This window comes from Genypterus blacodes, unplaced genomic scaffold (genome assembly GCF_046128005.1).
Source record: "Genypterus blacodes isolate CSIRO-AG114 ecotype Tasmania unplaced genomic scaffold, CSIRO-AGI_Gbla_v1 ptg000099l_1, whole genome shotgun sequence".
NCBI classification, from domain to species: Eukaryota; Metazoa; Chordata; class Actinopteri; order Ophidiiformes; family Ophidiidae; genus Genypterus; species Genypterus blacodes.
The window spans coordinates 1,724,337-1,743,744 of NW_027466903.1; the positions used below are offsets into that span (position 1 = coordinate 1,724,337).

At 44.5% G+C, this 19,408-nt stretch overlaps 2 protein-coding genes across 2 annotated transcripts; both read left to right on the plus strand.

Annotated features, from left to right (window-relative positions):
- The first annotated feature begins 9,568 nt into the window (after positions 1-9,568).
- Positions 9,569-11,318, plus strand: LOC143008213 (galactose-specific lectin nattectin-like). The gene is made up of 7 exons (XM_076159861.1): positions 9,569-9,656; positions 9,749-9,793; positions 10,011-10,026; positions 10,135-10,220; positions 10,322-10,456; positions 10,728-10,836; positions 11,009-11,318. Exons 2-7 carry the CDS (start codon positions 9,749-9,751, stop codon positions 11,068-11,070), a joined length of 453 nt encoding a protein of 150 aa, XP_076015976.1. The 5' UTR covers positions 9,569-9,656; the 3' UTR covers positions 11,071-11,318.
- Positions 11,319-17,774: 6,456 nt separating this feature from the next.
- On the plus strand, positions 17,775-19,402 carry LOC143008210 (galactose-specific lectin nattectin-like). Its single transcript, XM_076159858.1, has 7 exons — positions 17,775-17,862; positions 17,955-17,999; positions 18,217-18,232; positions 18,341-18,426; positions 18,528-18,662; positions 18,933-19,041; positions 19,214-19,402. Exons 2-7 carry the CDS (start codon positions 17,955-17,957, stop codon positions 19,273-19,275), a joined length of 453 nt encoding a protein of 150 aa, XP_076015973.1. The 5' UTR covers positions 17,775-17,862; the 3' UTR covers positions 19,276-19,402.
- The last annotated feature ends 6 nt before the right edge of the window (positions 19,403-19,408 follow it).

A 19,408-nucleotide genomic window follows, 5' to 3' on the forward strand; every position in this document is an offset into this window, starting at 1 on the left:
GTGTATGTGAAAATGTTCTGCAGACATCTTAGGTATTTATACACAGATATGAGCTTCTTCTGGTTCAGATTTAGTGTTGCCATGTGTTGGGTCCTGGAGCAGCAGATGTAAGGTTGGGACAGGTTTTGGTTTTGGTAGCTGATTTGGGATGAGCTGTGGCCCAGGGCCAGACTAGAAGTCCATCTGACCTGTCACTTGTCATATACATCCATGGGGCCAGATTTCATCATTTGCAAATTATGGGATATCAGGGGATTTTTAATGGCTAAAGTACTGAAGTTTCACCCACAACCCTGAACACTAAAACATGAAACGGCTCCGTTCTGTTCACTTCTACCTGATGTATCCAGTCTATTTTAGAGCTTGGCTGTACCAGGTCATTAAGAGGAGCCGTTTGCGTGCATGAGAGCAGGATAAAAAAGCAAACGATGGCCTCATGGCTGTGCGATAATGAAGGGTTTTCAGCTGAGCTGCTCAGCTGGCTCGAGGTCTGTGACATGAAAATGTGAAAAGACTCCGATGAGCTTATGTAACCTAATTGTTTGGCCTCGGAGCGGAGCAGTTATCTTTAAAAAGCATAGCACCGTGAAGGCTGGAACCAAATACATGTCAGCTCTACCCAGTATGCTAATTAATCCTCTCTGCAGCCGTGGAAAAGGATCAGTTCTCCAGTGTTTATTGTCATCTCTACCCTGTTTCTACGGTAACATCACCTTCACACGTCGCACACTGGGAGGCTGTTTGCAATGTTTCAGCAGGCACAACTGTGTCACGTTCAGCTCCATGTGCTGCTGCATCAGCCATGCATCAACACACACACACACACACACACACACACACACACTTCATTACTCTCTATAAATGCTCAACACAATACCACACATACAGCTATGGAACAACTTAACTTGACCCATTCATACACAGTACCTTGCTCAACAACACTCACAACAACATCGCTCAACGACAAGTCTCTCAAGGAGGAGCCCGAAATCGAACCAGGGACCTTTCAATTCCTAGACCATTACCCTCCCACCCAACATCACCACAATAAAGCATGTACATGATACATTATCATACAGCCCTAATGTAAGGGCATAGCAGCATTCTACAGTCAATTATGTTCTCAATAATGACGTCTGAACTTGATAACAGAGAGTGAGGCTGTTGCCATCTTGTTGAAGATGAAGTGTCTGTTTTCAAACTGAAAGCAACAGGACGTAAACATCAACACGTTAAGGGTCAGAGATTAGCAGTTATACCTTCACTCTAAATGTATGTAGCTCGCTGGGGGCTTCATTGTTTATGTAGTAGCACTGTTACTAGCTTAGCTTCATGTTGGAGGTCAGGGGTTGGCAACCTGCAGCTCTTCTGCCATCTCCGGTGGCTCCCTTTTTAACATTTTCATTTATTGTTGTTGTAAGTGATTTTGACATTCTTCAATTGTAAAAATGTGTGACATATACACCGAATTAAAAAAAGGCTATGTCCGTGTGTCCCATAGTGTGGGCAGCGGCCCCTGGTGGGCCCTGATGGTACTGCAGGTGGGCCAGAGGTCAATTCCAATAACAAAATCAAAAGTTTTCTTTCATTAAAAAAAAAAGTTGTTATTAAATTTGAATTTACCATAAAATATTCATGATTAATATTATCATATAAAATGTAATCAGAAATAATAAAACAAAGCCATGGGATTTAGATAAGGTGTTGGTTTTTTCCATTGCGTTGATCAGAGTTGTGATTAAACCTTTGTGAGGCTGATGATATTTCAATTTCGAATTGGGCCGTGACATTCTTAAGTTTTGGGATGGCGTCTTTTTCCTCTGGGATGAGAGAAAGAGAGCGATATCGGAACTGCTGCAAAAAGTAGAGCAGAGCAAATGTACTTTTAGGAATCAGATCAAATCTCTGAACTCCACTACTGCTGCTTGATTAGTGGCAGCTCAGGCGCTGAAAGGCGTTTGTGTGCGGTGGATACATGAAAGAGTTGTTCAATAAAATATCAGTGCATCATTTTCAGACAAAAACAAAACAGAGATAGTTTGGAGACATGGCCATGAAAATGACAGCACCAGTCTGCAGATGCAGGACTTCAGCTCAGTTCCAGTATACCCAGTTACCTGTGATGAGGATATGAACCTGACTGAGCAGACGGAGCAGCTCTGATTGGCCAAACAGAACTTCTCCACTTCGCTATTGTTCAGTTGTGTTAGTAATAACATCCCCCAACAACAATAACACAGTTTATAACACTTCTTTGTTGTCGTTCTATAATTTCACAACTGCAACAAAACATGGTATTACTGTAATGAAATGGCAAAGTTAAAGTACCAAATAATCATGCAGATTGTCTGTGTAACTGCAGAGTATCACATGTGGTAGAACATTCAACAGCTCATTTACAATTTATAGAAATGTTGATGGGCTCATTTAGACTTAATAGGCTGTTTCCTTCATTATGAGGCTCAAATGTGTTTCGCGGTTCATGACACATTTTTGTAGGGCAGAAAGGGCTCTTTGATAGTAAAGGTTGCTGAGCCCTGAGCTAGCCCCCCCATCCATCTCCCTGTTGTTATGCTAAGCTAGGTGAGCAGCAGGCTCTGTTTCACTGCTGCAAAATCCAAATGTATTGAGCAATATCTCCTGGACACACCAACAATGTGTTTTGGATCATTTCAGTAATGTAGCGCCCTCTTGCTGTGAAAAGAAAAATGTAATATCTGACCGTGTTAAACTCTGTGTGTCTCCGTCTGTCTCTTTCGCTCACACAGACACAGACACAGACACACAACCACTAAGGTGTGAAGCTGTGGGTTGTTGACACCAAGCCAGGAAGAAAATTACTTCATTCATATTCACTGATGAGCAAACCAAAATAAACTGAAGTCTGGAGTCATGGAGTTCACCTTCTGATGAATTTTGTCATCCTTGTCCATCGCCACAGTCGTCTAGCATCACAGTTTGGCCCTCAAGTTGCTCAGATCCTTACGCTTGGCCATTTTGCTTCGTCTGACACATACACTTCAAAGGACTGACTGTTTATATGCTACCTAATATATCATATAGATATATATACAGTATATGTATAGTATACAGTATATATATACACTGTGTGTATATATATATTTAGAGAGAGAGAGAGAGAGTTGGAGAAAGAAGAGAGAGAGAGAGAGAGAGAGAGAGAGAGAGAGAGAGAGAGAGAGAGAGAGAGAGAGAGAGAGAGAGAGATGCAAGTGCTTTGCTGTCATGTTTTCACCTCTGAGGGCTAACGAGTGGAGGGAGGGAGGTGGGTTGAGGTCAGAGGGCTTAGTGCAAAGTCAGTCCTGGATGTAGAAGATGTCACCACAAAACTCCACTCATTCTGATTCAGTGATTAAAGCAAACATAATAAATTAAATCACATCCTATCAGTCCAGGTTAGTGTCATGTGAGTCATTACGTCTAACGGTACGAAAATATTACCACTGGGGAAGAATTCACTCACACACACACACACAGACACCCACGTGCACACACACATACAGAGCTGCACTTAATCTGCTTTGCATCGCCAAATGCACGATACATTCATGCTTAAAATAGTCACAGGGAATATAAGCCTGATGGAGAGCAGAAGAGTCCAAATGTCAGCGTGTGAGCTTCATTCAGCGCACTGTCAGCAGGAGAAGGAGGTTTGGATGATGGACGAGTGCTTTTCTGTCCTCCACTTTGCATCCCTCCGTCTCCAGCATTTGACTAAATGTCCTCAGTGAGATCAGTTTATTCGGTCTGCATGGTCTGATTAACAAAATAAAGCGAAAAATGTAAAGGTCAAAGTGAATTAAACAAACCCCCAACCCAACACACACACACACACACACACACACACACACACACACACACACACACACACACATACACAGTCACTCAAAGATTCTGCAGTACCACCCAGTGGACATTTATAGGACTATCTGAGACTTTTTTGGTACAATACATTTTTGTGCAACAATAAGGAAGCAGGTTTTTATTATTACTGTTGTTACACACAGATCAGTGATCATTACAGATTACAGGATGATCAATGATCAAACCATTCAGAAAAGTCCCAGCAGACACATTGCTCGAGGCCAGAGCAAAGGGTCGGCCACAATGCGGTACAGGGTCACTTTTATTTGGAGTTTAAAGAAAGAAGGTGAATAAACTGAGCAGTCACTACCAAAACCTGCCTATACGTATGGGTGAGGGGTTACTTTGAATTAATCTGGAGTTTGTTGAAAAGGTTTAAAATGACCCATGATTTGATGGACCAATTCTGAGCAGCTTTCAAATTTTGTCACTTCCTGCATATTTTCAAAATTCCTTATATAGGATAGAATACTTGTAAAAGTACCTGCAAAGAGCAATAAAATATAAGTGATTGTGCCTAAATGTAGATTTCACATCAGCACAAAAACACTAACGTCCATTTGAGTGTAACGTAGGAACACAGACTTAAGACCCCTGAACATGTGAACATGTGAGGTGAGACGTTTGAGCGATGTGGACACCTGCTGGCTCCTTGGGGTGAAGAGTGGAAGGAAGGGAGCCAAGAGGAGGAAGTGGCCCTGCATGCTGCGTTTGGGGCTGTGGGCTGCTGCATATGCTGCACTGGATTATGCTGATCCAACTTAATGCCTAAAACCCTGCAATCATTCATAACTACAGGAGCTGCTGAGGGCTCTGCACCATCTGCCACCCAGGGGGATTAACTTCGAGGAAGATGGAGAAAAATGGGGGAGGGACAAGAGCAGGCACATGTAGGAGGGGAGAGGAGAGGAGAGGAGAGGAGAGGAGAGGAATTGATGAAAAATCTGTGAGAGAAGGAGATGTCCAGGACATGGGGTGGGGGGTGGGGGTGGGGTGGGGGGGGGGTATTGGTGTGTGTGTGTGTGTGTGTGTGTGTGTGTGTCTTACAGCTTATTCTTGTTTCATATATACAGTATACTGTATATGTACAGCATGTATAGCCCGATGACCTTTTTGAAGCTGTTGCACTTAATGGCCCTGATGTCTTTTTTAACTAAAGACATCTTCCTTGTCTCTCTGACATTCATATCTGAAGGTATAAAACATTATATTTGACATTAACGACAGACTAACATGTGGATGATCCTCTTTTTCCTTCCTTTACCCTTCCTGTTGTCTCCCCATCTGTCCTCTTCTCTCTCTTTCCTGACAGGTTTGAAGCCGTGAACCTCCGTGCTTCAGGACTCCATCAGACATCAGAGATGGCGTCTACCCTCCTTTTTACAACTCTGTGCCTTCAACCACACACACCAGTATGACTTTGAAGGAGTCTGAAGGAGTCTCCTGCTTTGTAGGAGGCAGCAGGACCCTTGGTGCAAACCCCTGCCTGAGCAGCCGCCCTCCCCCCAACCCCCCCGCCTAGTTCCGGAGGACTTGGGATCGCCTCTACAATGAATCCAGTTAACGTCCTACCAAGTCTGTGTTCTAATTTGTGTTAGTGATTTGCTTAATACAAGAGGAAATCTGTCGCAGTGCAATATGAGTGGATATCTATGTGACGTCATGTGGATGTAGACGTCTTTTGATGAACTTTGCTCACTTTTATTTTTCTAAAGACTTTTTCCTGATTTCTATTTTTCTAAAACGATAATGGTGATGTGACAAAAGAAGAACCTTCTACCTTGTTGTTAAAGCCAATGTGTCCAAAGCCATAGGCTGTCTCACTGCCACCACTCCTAAACCCACGTTACATGTTGGATTCAGCTGATGTTTGGGTTTCTGCTCTTGGTTTAGGAGCTTGATTCTGAGGTATTTCATCCTCTGCCATCCTTCTCCCGACATTTTGAAATTGATCCTACACCTCGTTAAGGGGCTCGAAACTGCGATTGAATAAATGCTGAGCATGTTCACCTGAACAGCACTTTCAGGAACATATCTTGATGTCAAACAGATTCTCCTCATTGCATATAAAAATGACCCTACCACCCAAAGCAAGGCTGAGACATGAGGGTTGATTGACAAGTAGTGAGCCTATCACAGAAAGCCCCAAACCCAGAGTTGTTGCAGTTTTCCAGCTTGATCTCCTTCCATGTTGACATACATACATACTGAACTACTTCAAAACCACATATAGCCTGAAACTAGTGCACATTGTCCTGGTTTGTCCATCTTCTCAAATCACGTGAGCCTTCCAAACCTCGGAAAGATGTTGGATAGAATAGCTGAGCTCAGGAAATATACAACTTCAGAAAAATATTACACATCCGCTTATCATATTATGGCTCATGACTTATCAATCAACCGTCATTGGCTGCTGCATGGATGAATAGTGAATGGAATCAGGCCCAATCAGATTATCTAGTTTCCATCCTGTTTTCTGCAGCACTTGTGTCTTTCGCACAAACACACACACACACACACACACACACACACACACACACACACAATCACTCTTGGTAAGTTGCTGTTTGCAGGCGTAGCTGTAATAAATGCGTGGTTTGGGTTGAGTGATCTTTACCGACTTGTTTCCTAAAAACTGAGCTGCCAAACTGCTGTGAATCAGCCTCATTCCCTTCCTACTCTGTGTGTAGCTGCTCTAAGTGTATCACATGTTGAAGCTCCACCCATTAATGTTAAGTTGTGTTTTTAACAAACAAGTCCTCCTCGTTCAATTGTTCATAATATATGCAAAAGAAATAAAGCCAAACTCACTCATGCTGGTTCGTTGTTCGGATCGTGAAGCTGCAGTTCCCCTTTCTGCCACTTGACGCCAATACCAAACGTGGTAACCAAGGTGAGCGCATACACCTGCTAGGTCTTAACAGCCACACTAAATTCCTCTGTCCATGAGCTGGCCAAGACACAAAAAATCAACTTGTGCTGCAGCTGGGGATTGGAATGTCTGATCTTTCCTCCGCTACAGGTGGAGGGGAATCTTGTTCATCATGGAATTTTAAGCCACATGTTGCTGAGCCGGTGACACAGTGATTAGCACTAGGATGTGGGTACTAGACCAGGGCCTTTCTGTGTGGAGTTTGCATGTTCTCCCTGTGTCTGCCTGGGTTCTCATTGGGTTCTCTCCAGGTACTCCCACTTCCTCCCACAGTCCAAATACATGCAGGTTCATTTGGTGACAAGGTGTTTGTAGGTGAGAAAGCGAATCCATGTCCATGCCCTGTGATGGACTGGCGACCTGTCCAAGGTTGGGATTGGCTCTTCTTCATTCCCTTGTTGATACTAGTGGATAAGCGCTGATAGATAATGGATGGATGTTGCGGAGCTATAGCCACCTAGTGATGGAGGCGAAGCAGTGCAAGCTCAATCAATGTTTGCCAACTTTGCCCTTGTTTAAAGAGGAAGATAGGGAATTAGCAAATTGATTAATTAACTAATTAATTTGTTAATAACGATTCACCAGAATTTATTATCAAAGTGGGTTGATCAAAAATGCATAAAGTACTGTTTGATTTGTAAAACATGAAGGCAACAGTCTCATAAACCTATCTCATATAAAGTGCATACATGACACTGGCCGGTCTGTAACTCCCGCTCTCTGTCACACAATGAGATGACCCGGTAAGCACACGACACCAATCAGCCTGAAGGCAGATTGATTTCAAATGTTTGCTATGGGGTCACGTGGCCACTGGTGACAAATCAGACTACAACTGCTGTGTACCTGCAGAGACATAAAGCTTCTCATCTGGCATCTTCAGCAGCGTTTGTGTTTTGCTGCTGGACTCCATGATCATGGATCCGGTCCAGCATTCTTCACATGCCTGATGCCGAGGTAACCAATCAGATTCCAGCTGCTCTTTATTCATTACACCTTTAGTTCAAATGTTTTCTAGATTCTTCTTATTGATCTTTCTCTTCCTCTCCTCTCATTAGGCTGATTGCCTGAGTCGGGGAGGTCATTTGGCCTCCTACCACAGCAATGAAGAAGCACAGTTTGTCATCAATTTGTTTAAGAAATCAGGTGAACACGATCCCAGAACCTGGACTGGACTTCACGACGCACTGAGGGTCAGTGAAGTACAAAGAACTGAAAATCCTCACAGAGTCACATGACAACACTTCTGTCAGTTCATCTCAGAGAGTGACGCCTACTGTGGCCAATCACAGATTGGTTTTCAAAATAATCAATGGCGATGCCTCTAATTACCACATCCTTCCTCTTCCAGGAGAATCTCTTTCTCTACACTGATGGCTCCGTCTCCGTGAATGAGCCTCAATTCCCTCCCTCTTTGTGTGTAGCTGCTTTAAGTATAGCACATGTTAACGCTCCTCCTATTAATATTACGTGGTGTTCTTAACACGTCCTCCTCGTTTGATTGTTGTTGCAAAAGAAATAATGTCAAACGTGCTGCTTTGTTGTTTGGATCAAGAAGCTGCAGTTTGTGTTTCTGCCACTTGGTGATGCAACAACCAAACCTTTGTGTTGACATACACAAACAGTTGCTGCAAGATGAGGGAAGCAACCTGAGTGGGGACCTCCATTATAGAAATGATATATAGAGAGTAAAAGTCATTGAGCTGTTGATACAAGTTTTACTGCAGCGCCACAAGTGTTTTTGCAGGTAATAACTTTAGCCACAGCACAATGGCCTTAATGTGCTTATGTGAGTTATTGTGACACACAGGCTAACACACAGGAGCAGAAACACACAGACACACACACACACACACACACACACACTTCACTCCACAGCTCCACTTTTATCCTCGAGACGCCCCCTGCTGGTGGATGTCTCCGCACAAAGCCCCTTCACCAGTGGTCTCACAGCTTCAGCAGCGTTTGTGTTTTACTGCTGGACCCCATGATCAAAGTCAAGCCAGCCTGAGGATGGACTGCTGAAGAAAAGTTTGCACATCATTTGCGTGTTTCACTTGCTCTTTAGCGCAGATAACCAGGATGTTCAACAATATCAGAAAATCTTCACATCCGCAGGGCTTCATTAAAGGATCTCTGGAAACCTGCTGACACTGCTGAATGTGTCAAAATGCTGTTTGTCACATGTTCTTCTCTTTCTCTCTCTTTGTCCTCTGCATTTAACCCTTAATAGTTATAAATGATTGCTTCCTATTGTTTCCCAAACATCCAGCTGGCTGTGACCCGAGTTGCTATGTTGATCTAAACTGAAATGCGTCATGATCTGAACGTCTTCATCTTCATCAACTCTTCCCTCTGATCACCATCTCTGGGTCTTGAGCCAAAGAATGTGATGGTGGAGACAATGAATGGATGAATGTATCACATCTCATTCCACCATTGACCCTGAAGAATCGCAGCACTTGTTTAGATCCTGCACCATTTGCAGTGAGCTCTTGTGGAGCCGAGCCGAGCGACGCCAAACTGAGCAGTGACTTTCTGTTGATCAGTAGAAACATTTAACATCTTTTCTGCTTTTGTGACTTTGATGAAACTTGCTATGCAGCTGTGGAATCGTTCCATCTTAAAGTCACATGAAGCTCCTGAGGCTTAAACCGTCTCCACCTTCATAACTTCTATGAGGCAAACAGTGTTTCTGTATTTACTCTATGTTAAACATAAAACAACACAACCTAGGGGGGTGAGGGCTTGAGGGTATAAAGGTGCTGAGTTTCTTCCTCCAACATCATCCTGACACAGAAACCTGCTGCTGCAACATCAGCTCCTCTTCATCACCGCTAAGGTCAGTGTCTAAACTTTGTTTCGTCTGATTCTGTGATGCCTTTACTGTCTGAATAAAAGCTCAGTCATCTGGACTCCTTTCATGTCACACAGATGGCCTCCGTTCTTCATCTCATCACGCTCATCAGTGTGGCTCTGGTGAGTTAAATACACACACACTCAGGTTCTTAGTGTTTCTGTTTCATCTTTCATTTCAACTGTTTAAGGTCTTTGTTTGTGGTTTTTACTTCATCTCCTTCACTTTTGCTCCCCCTTAGTTTATTTTCTTCACATCTCTTGTTGATATCTTAACTGATATTTGATTGAATTTGTTTTTGAAATTCCCTCTGACTTTGTGTTTCTTGTTCATTTACAGTTTGCCTCTGCTCAAGGTCGGCCCTGCTTCATTCATTTGATTACATTTGGTGTTTCTTAACATTTGATATTTTAGTCAGTGATAATTGATACATCTTGATTGATTGACTGGCTTTGTGTGTTAGGGTCCATGTGTCCTTGTGGTTGGAGTCAGTTTAAACATTATTGTTACCTGCTCCGGTCCAGTGTTCTTAACATGCCTGATGCTGAGGTAACCAATCAGATTCCAGCTGCTCTTTATTCATTTCACCTTTAGTTCAAATGTTTTCTAGATTCTTCTTATTGATCTTTCTCTTCCTCTCCTCTCATTAGGCTGATTGCCTGAGTCGGGGAGGTCATTTGGCCTCCTACCACAGCAATGAAGAAGCACAGTTTGTCATCAATTTGTTTAAGAAATCAGGTGAACACGATCCCAGAACCTGGACTGGACTTCACGACGCACTGAGGGTCAGTGAAGTACAAAGAACTGAAAATCCTCACAGAGTCACATGACAACACTTCTGTCAGTTCATCTCAGAGAGTGACGCCTACTGTGGCAAATCACATTTATGAAAAGTGTTAATAGTTAGGATTGGGAAACAGACACATATAATCAAAGTACACACATATGCAATATACATATGCAATACATATACAGATACCAAATCCCTCAATTAATGATTGATTTTCAAAATAATCAATGGTGACGCCTCTAATTTCCACATCCTTCCTCTTCCAGGAGAGTCTCTTTTTCTACACCGATGGCTCCGTCTTCAGCTACAAACCCTGGGCTAATGGTGAACCCAACAACTTGCATGAAGAGGACTGTGTGGAGATGTATGCCTCAGGTACCAAGTACTCACTGTTTCCTCAGCAACCAGGCACCAGGGGCCGGGAGCGTGCCGTTTGTGCTGTTAGACTTAAAGACGCCACATAAGACAAAGAGTTAAACCTTCATCACACAGACCACAGAGATCCAAACTGTTTGTTTGTTGTCTAACATCTGACGTCTTTCCGCAGGACACTTCAACGACATCTCCTGTGCAGTTAAAAGAAAATTTGTGTGCTCCATACACTTGTGATGACCTTCATCACCTCTGATACCATCAGGTCCATCTCATCATAGACAACAGGCCTCAATGATGTCATCATTTGGAATGCTGATCAACTGTGGAGGCGTTGTAACAAACATCTCAGCTCACGGAGTCATCTTCCTCATTCATTCATCATCAAACTAAAGCTTTCATTGTGATGCTAAAGTTCTGGCTCTGTACTGATTGTGGTGAGATTGAAACCTGCTTGGATTAAATAAACAACTTTGCATTCTGAATTTGGTTGAGCTTCTTTCTTTTTTTAAAGGTCATTTTAGTTTGAAATTTGGAGTTCAAGCATAAAATGCTGACACATGCACATTTTTATTTGATATTTTCTGCTAGAATTGTCCTAAAACTGGTGGAGGTGATCGTTTTCCTTGAATAATGATGCAGTCATTAAAAAGAGGACATCCGCTCATTTAATCGCCAATTGACTAATTGCTGGGAAAATACAGGAATTTGGAGGGACAACACAAGGAGCAGATAATAATGTTCCTTTATACGTTTGATCCTTTTTAATCTTTTCTTTTCTATCCTTTATAAGGATTTTAATGTATTATAATAGTCACATTTCCTTTTTTGTTTGTTTTCCTTTTTACTTGATATATAAGGGGGCTATTTGTGAACAAACTTTTCAGCATTTGTCCTCTCATTGTATGTTACATTTTCTCAAGTTTAAGAAAATGCAGTGTCATTAAGCCGCTGTGCAGCGACTCCCAGAGCAATGAATAAGGAGTGGAGTCATTCTGATTCAAAGAAAGAAACTCATCAATAGAAGCTGACCTGCTGCTCGCCCTCTTTTACAAGCAACTGTGCAGATTTACTGTAGTGAAGTACTTTTACCATGTTTTACTGTGTCAGTGTGTGTTTTACTTGTGTCAGAGGCGTATTGTTTGCTGTGTCAGGTTCAGAACGTGTCAATCAACCCTCACAAAGAAGGGAAGCCTCCCGTCCAGGGAAAAGACACAGCTCTGCTTTCAGACTAGGAGGGGGTGTGTCCTCCCTGCCTCACAGTAATATGATTGGCCACAGTAGGTGTCACTCCCCTGAGATAAACTTATGAACGTCTGTGGTCACTGATCAATGAATAATATGGCGCCACTCAGCTCTGCTCCATAAGATCTCACTGGAAATGGTGCAGATCTTTACTTAACAGACTCGTTTCCTTAAAATTGAGCTGCCAAACTGCTGTAAATGAGCCTCATTTCCCTCCTTCTCTGTGTGTGGCTGCTTTAAGTATTGCACATGTTAAAGCCCCTTCTATTAATATTACGTGGTGTTCTTAACAGGTCCTCCTCGTTTAATTGTTGTTGCAAAAGAAATAATGTCAAACTCGTGCTGCTCTGTTGTTTGGATCGAGAAGCTGCAGTTTGTGTTTCTGCCACTTGGTGATGCGACAACCAAACCTTAGTGTGTGTTTAACTTTTGTGGGTGTCTGAACTACTGGGTTCATCTTGATTTGGCTAAGTACATCTACTTGCTTACCAGGTTGCTTTTTGCTGTACTTTGATTGCTTAGCAGTAGTGCTTTAATCGTTAGGCTATTGTTGGTATCGTTGATACTGTCTTTGATTGTAACGAGTTTTGCCCAGGTGACCCTAAAGTACCCCGTTAAACCTGTGGGAGGGGCCTGCACTCCTAGCAGACAATTTGCAATTTGCAATTAGTGAAACAGTCTTTACTAAACTGTCATTCTGAAAGCGCCAGGCAGGGCGAACGAAGGCAACAGGCGACTTTTTCAAGTTCGACTATTTCCAAGGGCCGCCTTCTTCTCTAAGGCCCCTAGTAATGTACTGTACTGTATATCTTCTACTAACCATGTGCTTTATTCCCACTCTCTCCTCTCGGCGGCCACACAGACACTGGGTCAGGCCCAGATGTCGTGACCCCACCAATCTTATCTATCCTTCTCTCTCCACTCATGTTGAGCAGGTGGTGGCAGGGGGGCTGTGGAACTGCCAATCTGCTGTACAGAAGGCTGAGTTCATCTCAGGCTATGCATCTGTGCTCTCCCTTAACTTTCTTGCTCTAACAGAGACTTGGATCACCCCAGAAAACACTGCCACGCCCGCAGCTCTGTCTGATGCGTACTCTTTCTCTCACACTCCCAGAGCTGCGAGGCGGGGCGGTGGTACTGGCCTGCTAATTTCCAAAGACTGGACATATTCTCTTTGTTCCCTGTCACAATTCTCTCCCTCCTCCTTTAAATTCCATGCTGTCACTGTCTCTCATCCGGTCAAGCTCACCATTGCTGTTGTTTATCGCCCACCAGGCCCTTCTGGGGACTTCCTAGAGGAGCTCGACACTCTTGTCTCTCACTTCCCTGACGACGGCTCCGGCCTCATCCTTCTTGGCGACTTCAACATCCAGACTGAGAAACTTCACCCTCTTGTTTCTCTTCTTGTCTCCTTTGACTTAGCTCTCTCCCCATCTCCTCCTACCCACAAGGCTGGCAACCAACTGGACCTCATCTTCACCAGGCACTGTTCTAGCGCTGACCTCTCTGTCACTCCTCTACATCTCTCTGACCACTACTTCATGTCCTTCACTCTCTCCCTCTCCTCCCCACCCACCCAATCTCCCCCCACCCGCATGATGTCTTCTCGTCCCAATCTACGCTCTCTCGTCCCCACTGATCTCTCCTCTTCTGTTCTCTCTGCTCTCCCTGCCCCTGAATCTTTTTCTCTTCTTTCCCCTGACACTGCCACTGATCTTCTTCTCTCTACCTTGTCCTCCTCTCTGGACAATCTCTGCCCCCTTGGTTGTCAGACTCGGTGCGTACTCAGAGACGGAGCTTGAGAGCGGCTGAGCGCAAATGGAGGAACGGCAAACTCCTGGAGGACCTTCATGCCTTCCATTCGCTACTTTCCTCTTTCTCCTCCTCTCTCTCTGCTGCTAAAGCTGCCTTCTTCTGCACGTAAATTCAAACCTCTGCTTCCAACCCCAAAAAACTCTTTCAAACTTTCTCATCCCTTCTCCAACCCCCACCCCCTCCTCCTTCCTCCTCTCTCCTCCCAGACGATTTCGCCAACTTCTTCGACAAGAAGGTCAACGACATCCGATCCTCCTTCCATCCCCCGCCAGCAGTCCTGTCTCTACCACCCTCTCCATCATCTCCCTCCCCACCTCCCTCTCTGTCCCAATTCTCTCCCCTCTCTGCCCAGGAGGTCCTTCAGCTCATCACATCTAGCCGCCCCACCCCCTGCTCTCTTGACCCTGTCCCCTCCTCTCTCCTTCAGTCTGCTGCACCGGATCTTCTTCCCTACCTGACCCACGTCATCAACACGTCTCTGGCTTCTGGCTCTTTCCCCCTCTGCTTTTAAGACTGCTAGAGTCACTCCGCTTCTAAAGAAACCAACTCTTGACCCTTCAGACATCAAGAACTACAGACCGGTATCCCTTCTACCCTTCCTATCTAAAACTCTTGAACGTGCTGTCTTCAATCAACTGTCCCTGTACCTCCACCAGAACAACCTTTTGGACCCCCACCAGTCCGGCTTCAAGGTGGGCCACTCGACCGAGACGGCCCTCCTGGCAGTGACCGAGTCACTCCAAACTGCTAGAGCGAACTCTCTCTCCTCTGTCCTGATTCTCCTGGACCTGTCTGCAGCATTCGACACGGTGAACCACCAGATCCTTCTCTCTACCCTGGAGGGAATGGGTGTCTCTGGCTCTGCGCTCTCCATGATCGCGTCCTAACTGACAGGTCGCTCCTACCAGGTAACACTTAGAGGTTCTGTTTCGAAGCCACGTAGGCTCACCACTAGGGTTCCGCAAGGTTCGGTCTTGGGCCCTCTTCTTTTCTCCCTCTACACAACATCTCTTGGTTCGGTTATCCACTCCCATAACTTCTCCTACCACTGCTATGCTGATGACACCCAGCTGATTCTGTCGTTTCCTCCTTCTGACACCCAAGTGGAGACACGCAGCGCTGCTTGCCTGGCAGACATCTCGGGGTGGATGTCGAAGCACCACCTGAAGCTCAACCTGGACAAGACTGAGATGGTGTTTCTCCCAGGGAAGGGCTGCCCGCACCGAGACCTGGCCATCACCATAGATGACTCTGTGGTGACGTCTACTCGGACCGCGAGGAATCTGGGTGTGACCCTGGACGACCAACTGTCGTTCTCGGCAAACATCGCTTCGGTGACGCGTTCCTGCAGATTCCTCCTCTACAACATCCGGAGGATTCGTCCCTTCCTCACCGACAAGGCGGTGCTGATCCAGGCTCTTGTCATCTCCCGCCTGGACTACTGCAACTCCCTCCTTGCTGGCGCCCCGGCTTCCGCCATCAGACCTCTGGAGCTCGTCCAGAAAGCTGCTGCTCGTCTGGTGTTCAACCTTCCCAAGTTCTCCCACACAACTTGCCTTCTCCGTTCTCTACACTGGCTCCCAGTAGCTGCTCGCATCCAGTTTAAGACTCTGGTGCTAGCCTACAGGGCAGTGAAAGGAACAGCTCCTTCATACCTCCAGGCTATGGTCAAGCCCTACACCCCCGGCCGACCACTTCGCTCTGCTGCCTCCAGGCGGCTGGCTGCCCCGGCACTCAGTGGCCCCTGGGCCCGATCGATGCGGTCACGGCTTTTCTCTGTTCTGGCACCTCAGTGGTGGAATGATCTCCCGACTGATGTCAGGACAGCGGAGTCGCTGCCCATCTTTCACCGCAGGCTGAAGACCCATCTCTTCAAGAAACACTACCCGGATCCTCCCTCTTAGGACATCACCTACTCTGTCCTAGCTCTTCTGATGCTCTTGTTTTCTAATCTTTCATTTCTAATTTGTCCTTTTTTCTCATTCATCATAGTACCTAACTTATTGCACTTCTAGTTATGCTCTTAGCTGTTGGTTTAGGAAGGAAATGCGCTTACGATTTCTTGTGACCTGAAGTTTTTTTTATCTACCTTTGTTGAACACACTTATTGTAAGTCGCTTTGGATAAAAGCGTCTGCTAAATGACCGTAATGTAATGAACGTAATGTGTTGTCAAACACAAACCGTTGCTGCAAGATGAGGGAAGCAACCTGAGTGAGGACCTCAACCTGAGTGGGGATAGAAAATGATATATAGAGAGTAAAAGTCATTGAGCTGTTGATACAAGTTTTACTGCAGCGCCACAAGTGTTTTTGCAGATAATAACTTTTGCCACAGCACAATGGCCTAAATGTGCTTATGTTGAGTTATTGTGACACACAAACAGACACAGAAACACCCACACACACGCGAGCACACACACGCACACACACACACACACACACACACACACACACACACACACACACACACACACACACACACACACACACACTTCACTCCACAGCTCCACTTTTTTCCTCAAGACGCCCCCTGCTGGTGGATGTCTCCGCACAAAGCCCCTACACCAGTGGTCTCACAGCTTCAGCAGCGTTTGTGTTTTGCTGCTAGACTCCATGATCAAAGTCAAGCCAGCCTGAGGATGTACTGCTGAAGAAAAGTTTGCACATCATTTGCGTGTTTCACTTGCTCTTTACCGCAGATAACCAGGATGTTCAACAATATCAGAATATCTTCACATCCTCAGGGCTTCATTATAGGATCTCTGGAAACCTGCTGACACTGCTGAATGTGTCAAAATCCTGTTTGTCACATTAACCTCTTTATCAAACAGTTACATGATCACTGCCAGGCTTTTGTTGAAGTAATAACCTATAATAAAGTAGCTTTGTAGTTGATTTGACTGTAAAGGAGCAGTTCTCCTAGTTTCCACAGCGTAAGGTCAACTTTACTGTCCCCATAAGGACAAGTTGCTATTTTGATCTAAGCTCAAATGCATCATGATCTGAAAGTAGACCGCTGCATCTTCATCAACACTTACCTCTGATCACATCTACATGCAGAGACACGTCTCATCTGGCAGCTTCAGCAGTGTTTGTGTTTTGCTGCTGGACCCCATGATCAAAGTCAAGCCAGCCTGAGGAGAAGAGCTGAAGAAAAGTTTGCACATCATTTGCGTGTTTCACTTGCTCTTTACCGCAGATAACCAGGATGTTAAACAATATCAGAAAATCCTCACATCCTCAGGGCTTCATTAAAGGATCTCTGGAAACCTGCTGACACTGCTGAATGTGTCAAAATGCTGTTTGTCACATGTTCTTCTCTTTCTTTCTCTTTGTCCTCTGCATTTAACCCTTAATAGTTATAAATGATTGCTTCCTATTGTTTCCCAAACATCCAGCTGGCTGTGACCCGGGTTGCTATGTTGATCTAAACTGAAATGCGTCATGATCTGAACGTCTTCATCTTCATCAACTCTTCCCTCTGATCACCATCTCTGGGTCTTGAGCCAAAGAATGTGATGGTGGAGACAATGAATGGATGAATGTATCACATCTCATTCCACCATTGACCCTGAAGAATCGCAGCACTTGTTTAGATCCTGCACCATTTGCAGTGAGCTCTTGTGGAGCCGAGCCGAGCGACGCCAAACTGAGCAGTGACTTTCTGTTGATCAGTAGAAACATTTAACATCTTTTCTGCTTTTGTGACTTTGATGAAACTTGCTATGCAGCTGTGGAATCGTTCCATCTTAAAGTCACATGAAGCTCCTGAGGCTTAAACCGTCTCCACCTTCATAACTTCTATGAGGCAAACAGTGTTTCTGTATTTACTCTATGTTAAACATAAAACAACACAACCTAGGGGGGTGAGGGGTTGAGGGTATAAAGGTGCTGAGTTTCTTCCTCCAACATCATCCTGACACAGAAACCTGCTGCTGCAACATCAGCTCCTCTTCATCACCGCTAAGGTCAGTGTCTAAACTTTGTTTCGTCTGATTCTGTGATGCCTTTAATGTCTGAATAAAAGCTCAGTCATCTGGACTCCTTTCATGTCACACAGATGGCCTCCGTTCTTCATCTCATCACGCTCATCAGTGTGGCTCTGGTGAGTTAAATACACACACACTCAGGTTCTTAGTGTTTCTGTTTCATCTTTCATTTCAACTGTTTAAGGTCTTTGTTTGTGGTTTTTACTTCATCTCCTTCACTTTTGCTCCCCCTTAGTTTATTTTCTTCACATCTCTTGTTGATATCTTAACTGATATTTGATTGAATTTGTTTTTGAAATTCCCTCTGACTTTGTGTTTCTTGTTCATTTACAGTTTGCCTCTGCTCAAGGTCGGCCCTGCTTCATTCATTTGATTACATTTGGTGTTTCTTAACATTTGATATTTTAGTCAGTGATAATTGTTACATCTTGATTGATTGACTGGCTTTGTGTGTTAGGGTCCATGTGTCCTTGTGGTTGGAGTCAGTTTAAACATTATTGTTACCTGCTCCGGTCCAGTGTTCTTAACATGCCTGATGCTGAGGTAACCAATCAGATTCCAGCTGCTCTTTATTCATTTCACCTTTAGTTCAAATGTTTTCTAGATTCTTCTTATTGATCTTTCTCTTCCTCTCCTCTCATTAGGCTGATTGCCTGAGTCGGGGAGGTCATTTGGCCTCCTACCACAGCAATGAAGAAGCACAGTTTGTCATCAATTTGTTTAAGAAATCAGGTGAACACGATCCCAGAACCTGGACTGGACTTCACGACGCACTGAGGGTCAGTGAAGTACAAAGAACTGAAAATCCTCACAGAGTCACATGACAACACTTCTGTCAGTTCATCTCAGAGAGTGACGCCTACTGTGGCCAATCACATTTATGAAAAGTGTTAATAGTTAGGATTGGGAAACAGACACATATAATCAAAGTACACACATATGCAATATACATATACAATTCAGATACAGATACCAACTCCTCAATTAATGATGGATTTTCAAAATAATCAATGGCGACGCCTCTAATTTCCACATCCTTCCTCTTCCAGGAGAATCTCTTTTTCTACACCGATGGCTCCGTCTTCAGCTACAAACCCTGGGCTAATGGTGAACCCAACAACTTGCATGGAGAGGACTGTGTGGAGATGTATGCCTCAGGTACCAAGTACTCACTGTTTCCTCAGCAACCAGGCACCAGGGGCCGGGAGCGTTCCGTTTGTGCTGTTAGACTTAAAGACGCCACATAAGACAAAGAGTTAAACCTTCATCACACAGACCACAGAGATCCAAACTGTTTGTTTGTTGTCTAACATCTGACGTCTTTCCGCAGGAAAATTCAACGACATCTCCTGTGCAGTTAAAAGAAAATTTGTGTGCTCCATACACTTGTGATGACCTTCATCACCTCTGCTACCATCAGGTCCATCTCATCATAGACAACAGGCCTCAAAGATGTCATCATTTGGAAGGCTGATCAACTGTGGAGGCGTTGTAACAAACATCTCAGCTCACGGAGTCATCTTCC

What these genes read in the sequence shown, in the direction of transcription:
- LOC143008210 (XM_076159858.1), top strand. Translation starts at nt 17,955, where the DNA reads ATGGCCTCCGTTCTTCATCTCATCACGCTCATCAGTGTGGCTCTG. An exon ending in TTAACATGCCTGATGCTGAG is followed by an intron (nt 18,427 to 18,527) that starts GTAACCAATCAG and finishes TCCTCTCATTAG; the next exon opens with GCTGATTGCCTGAGTCGGGG. An exon ending in TGTGGAGATGTATGCCTCAG is followed by an intron (nt 19,042 to 19,213) that starts GTACCAAGTACT and finishes GTCTTTCCGCAG; the next exon opens with GAAAATTCAACGACATCTCC.
- LOC143008213 (XM_076159861.1), top strand. Translation starts at nt 9,749, where the DNA reads ATGGCCTCCGTTCTTCATCTCATCACGCTCATCAGTGTGGCTCTG. An exon ending in TTAACATGCCTGATGCTGAG is followed by an intron (nt 10,221 to 10,321) that starts GTAACCAATCAG and finishes TCCTCTCATTAG; the next exon opens with GCTGATTGCCTGAGTCGGGG. An exon ending in GACTTCACGACGCACTGAGG is followed by an intron (nt 10,457 to 10,727) that starts GTCAGTGAAGTA and finishes TTCCTCTTCCAG; the next exon opens with GAGAGTCTCTTTTTCTACAC.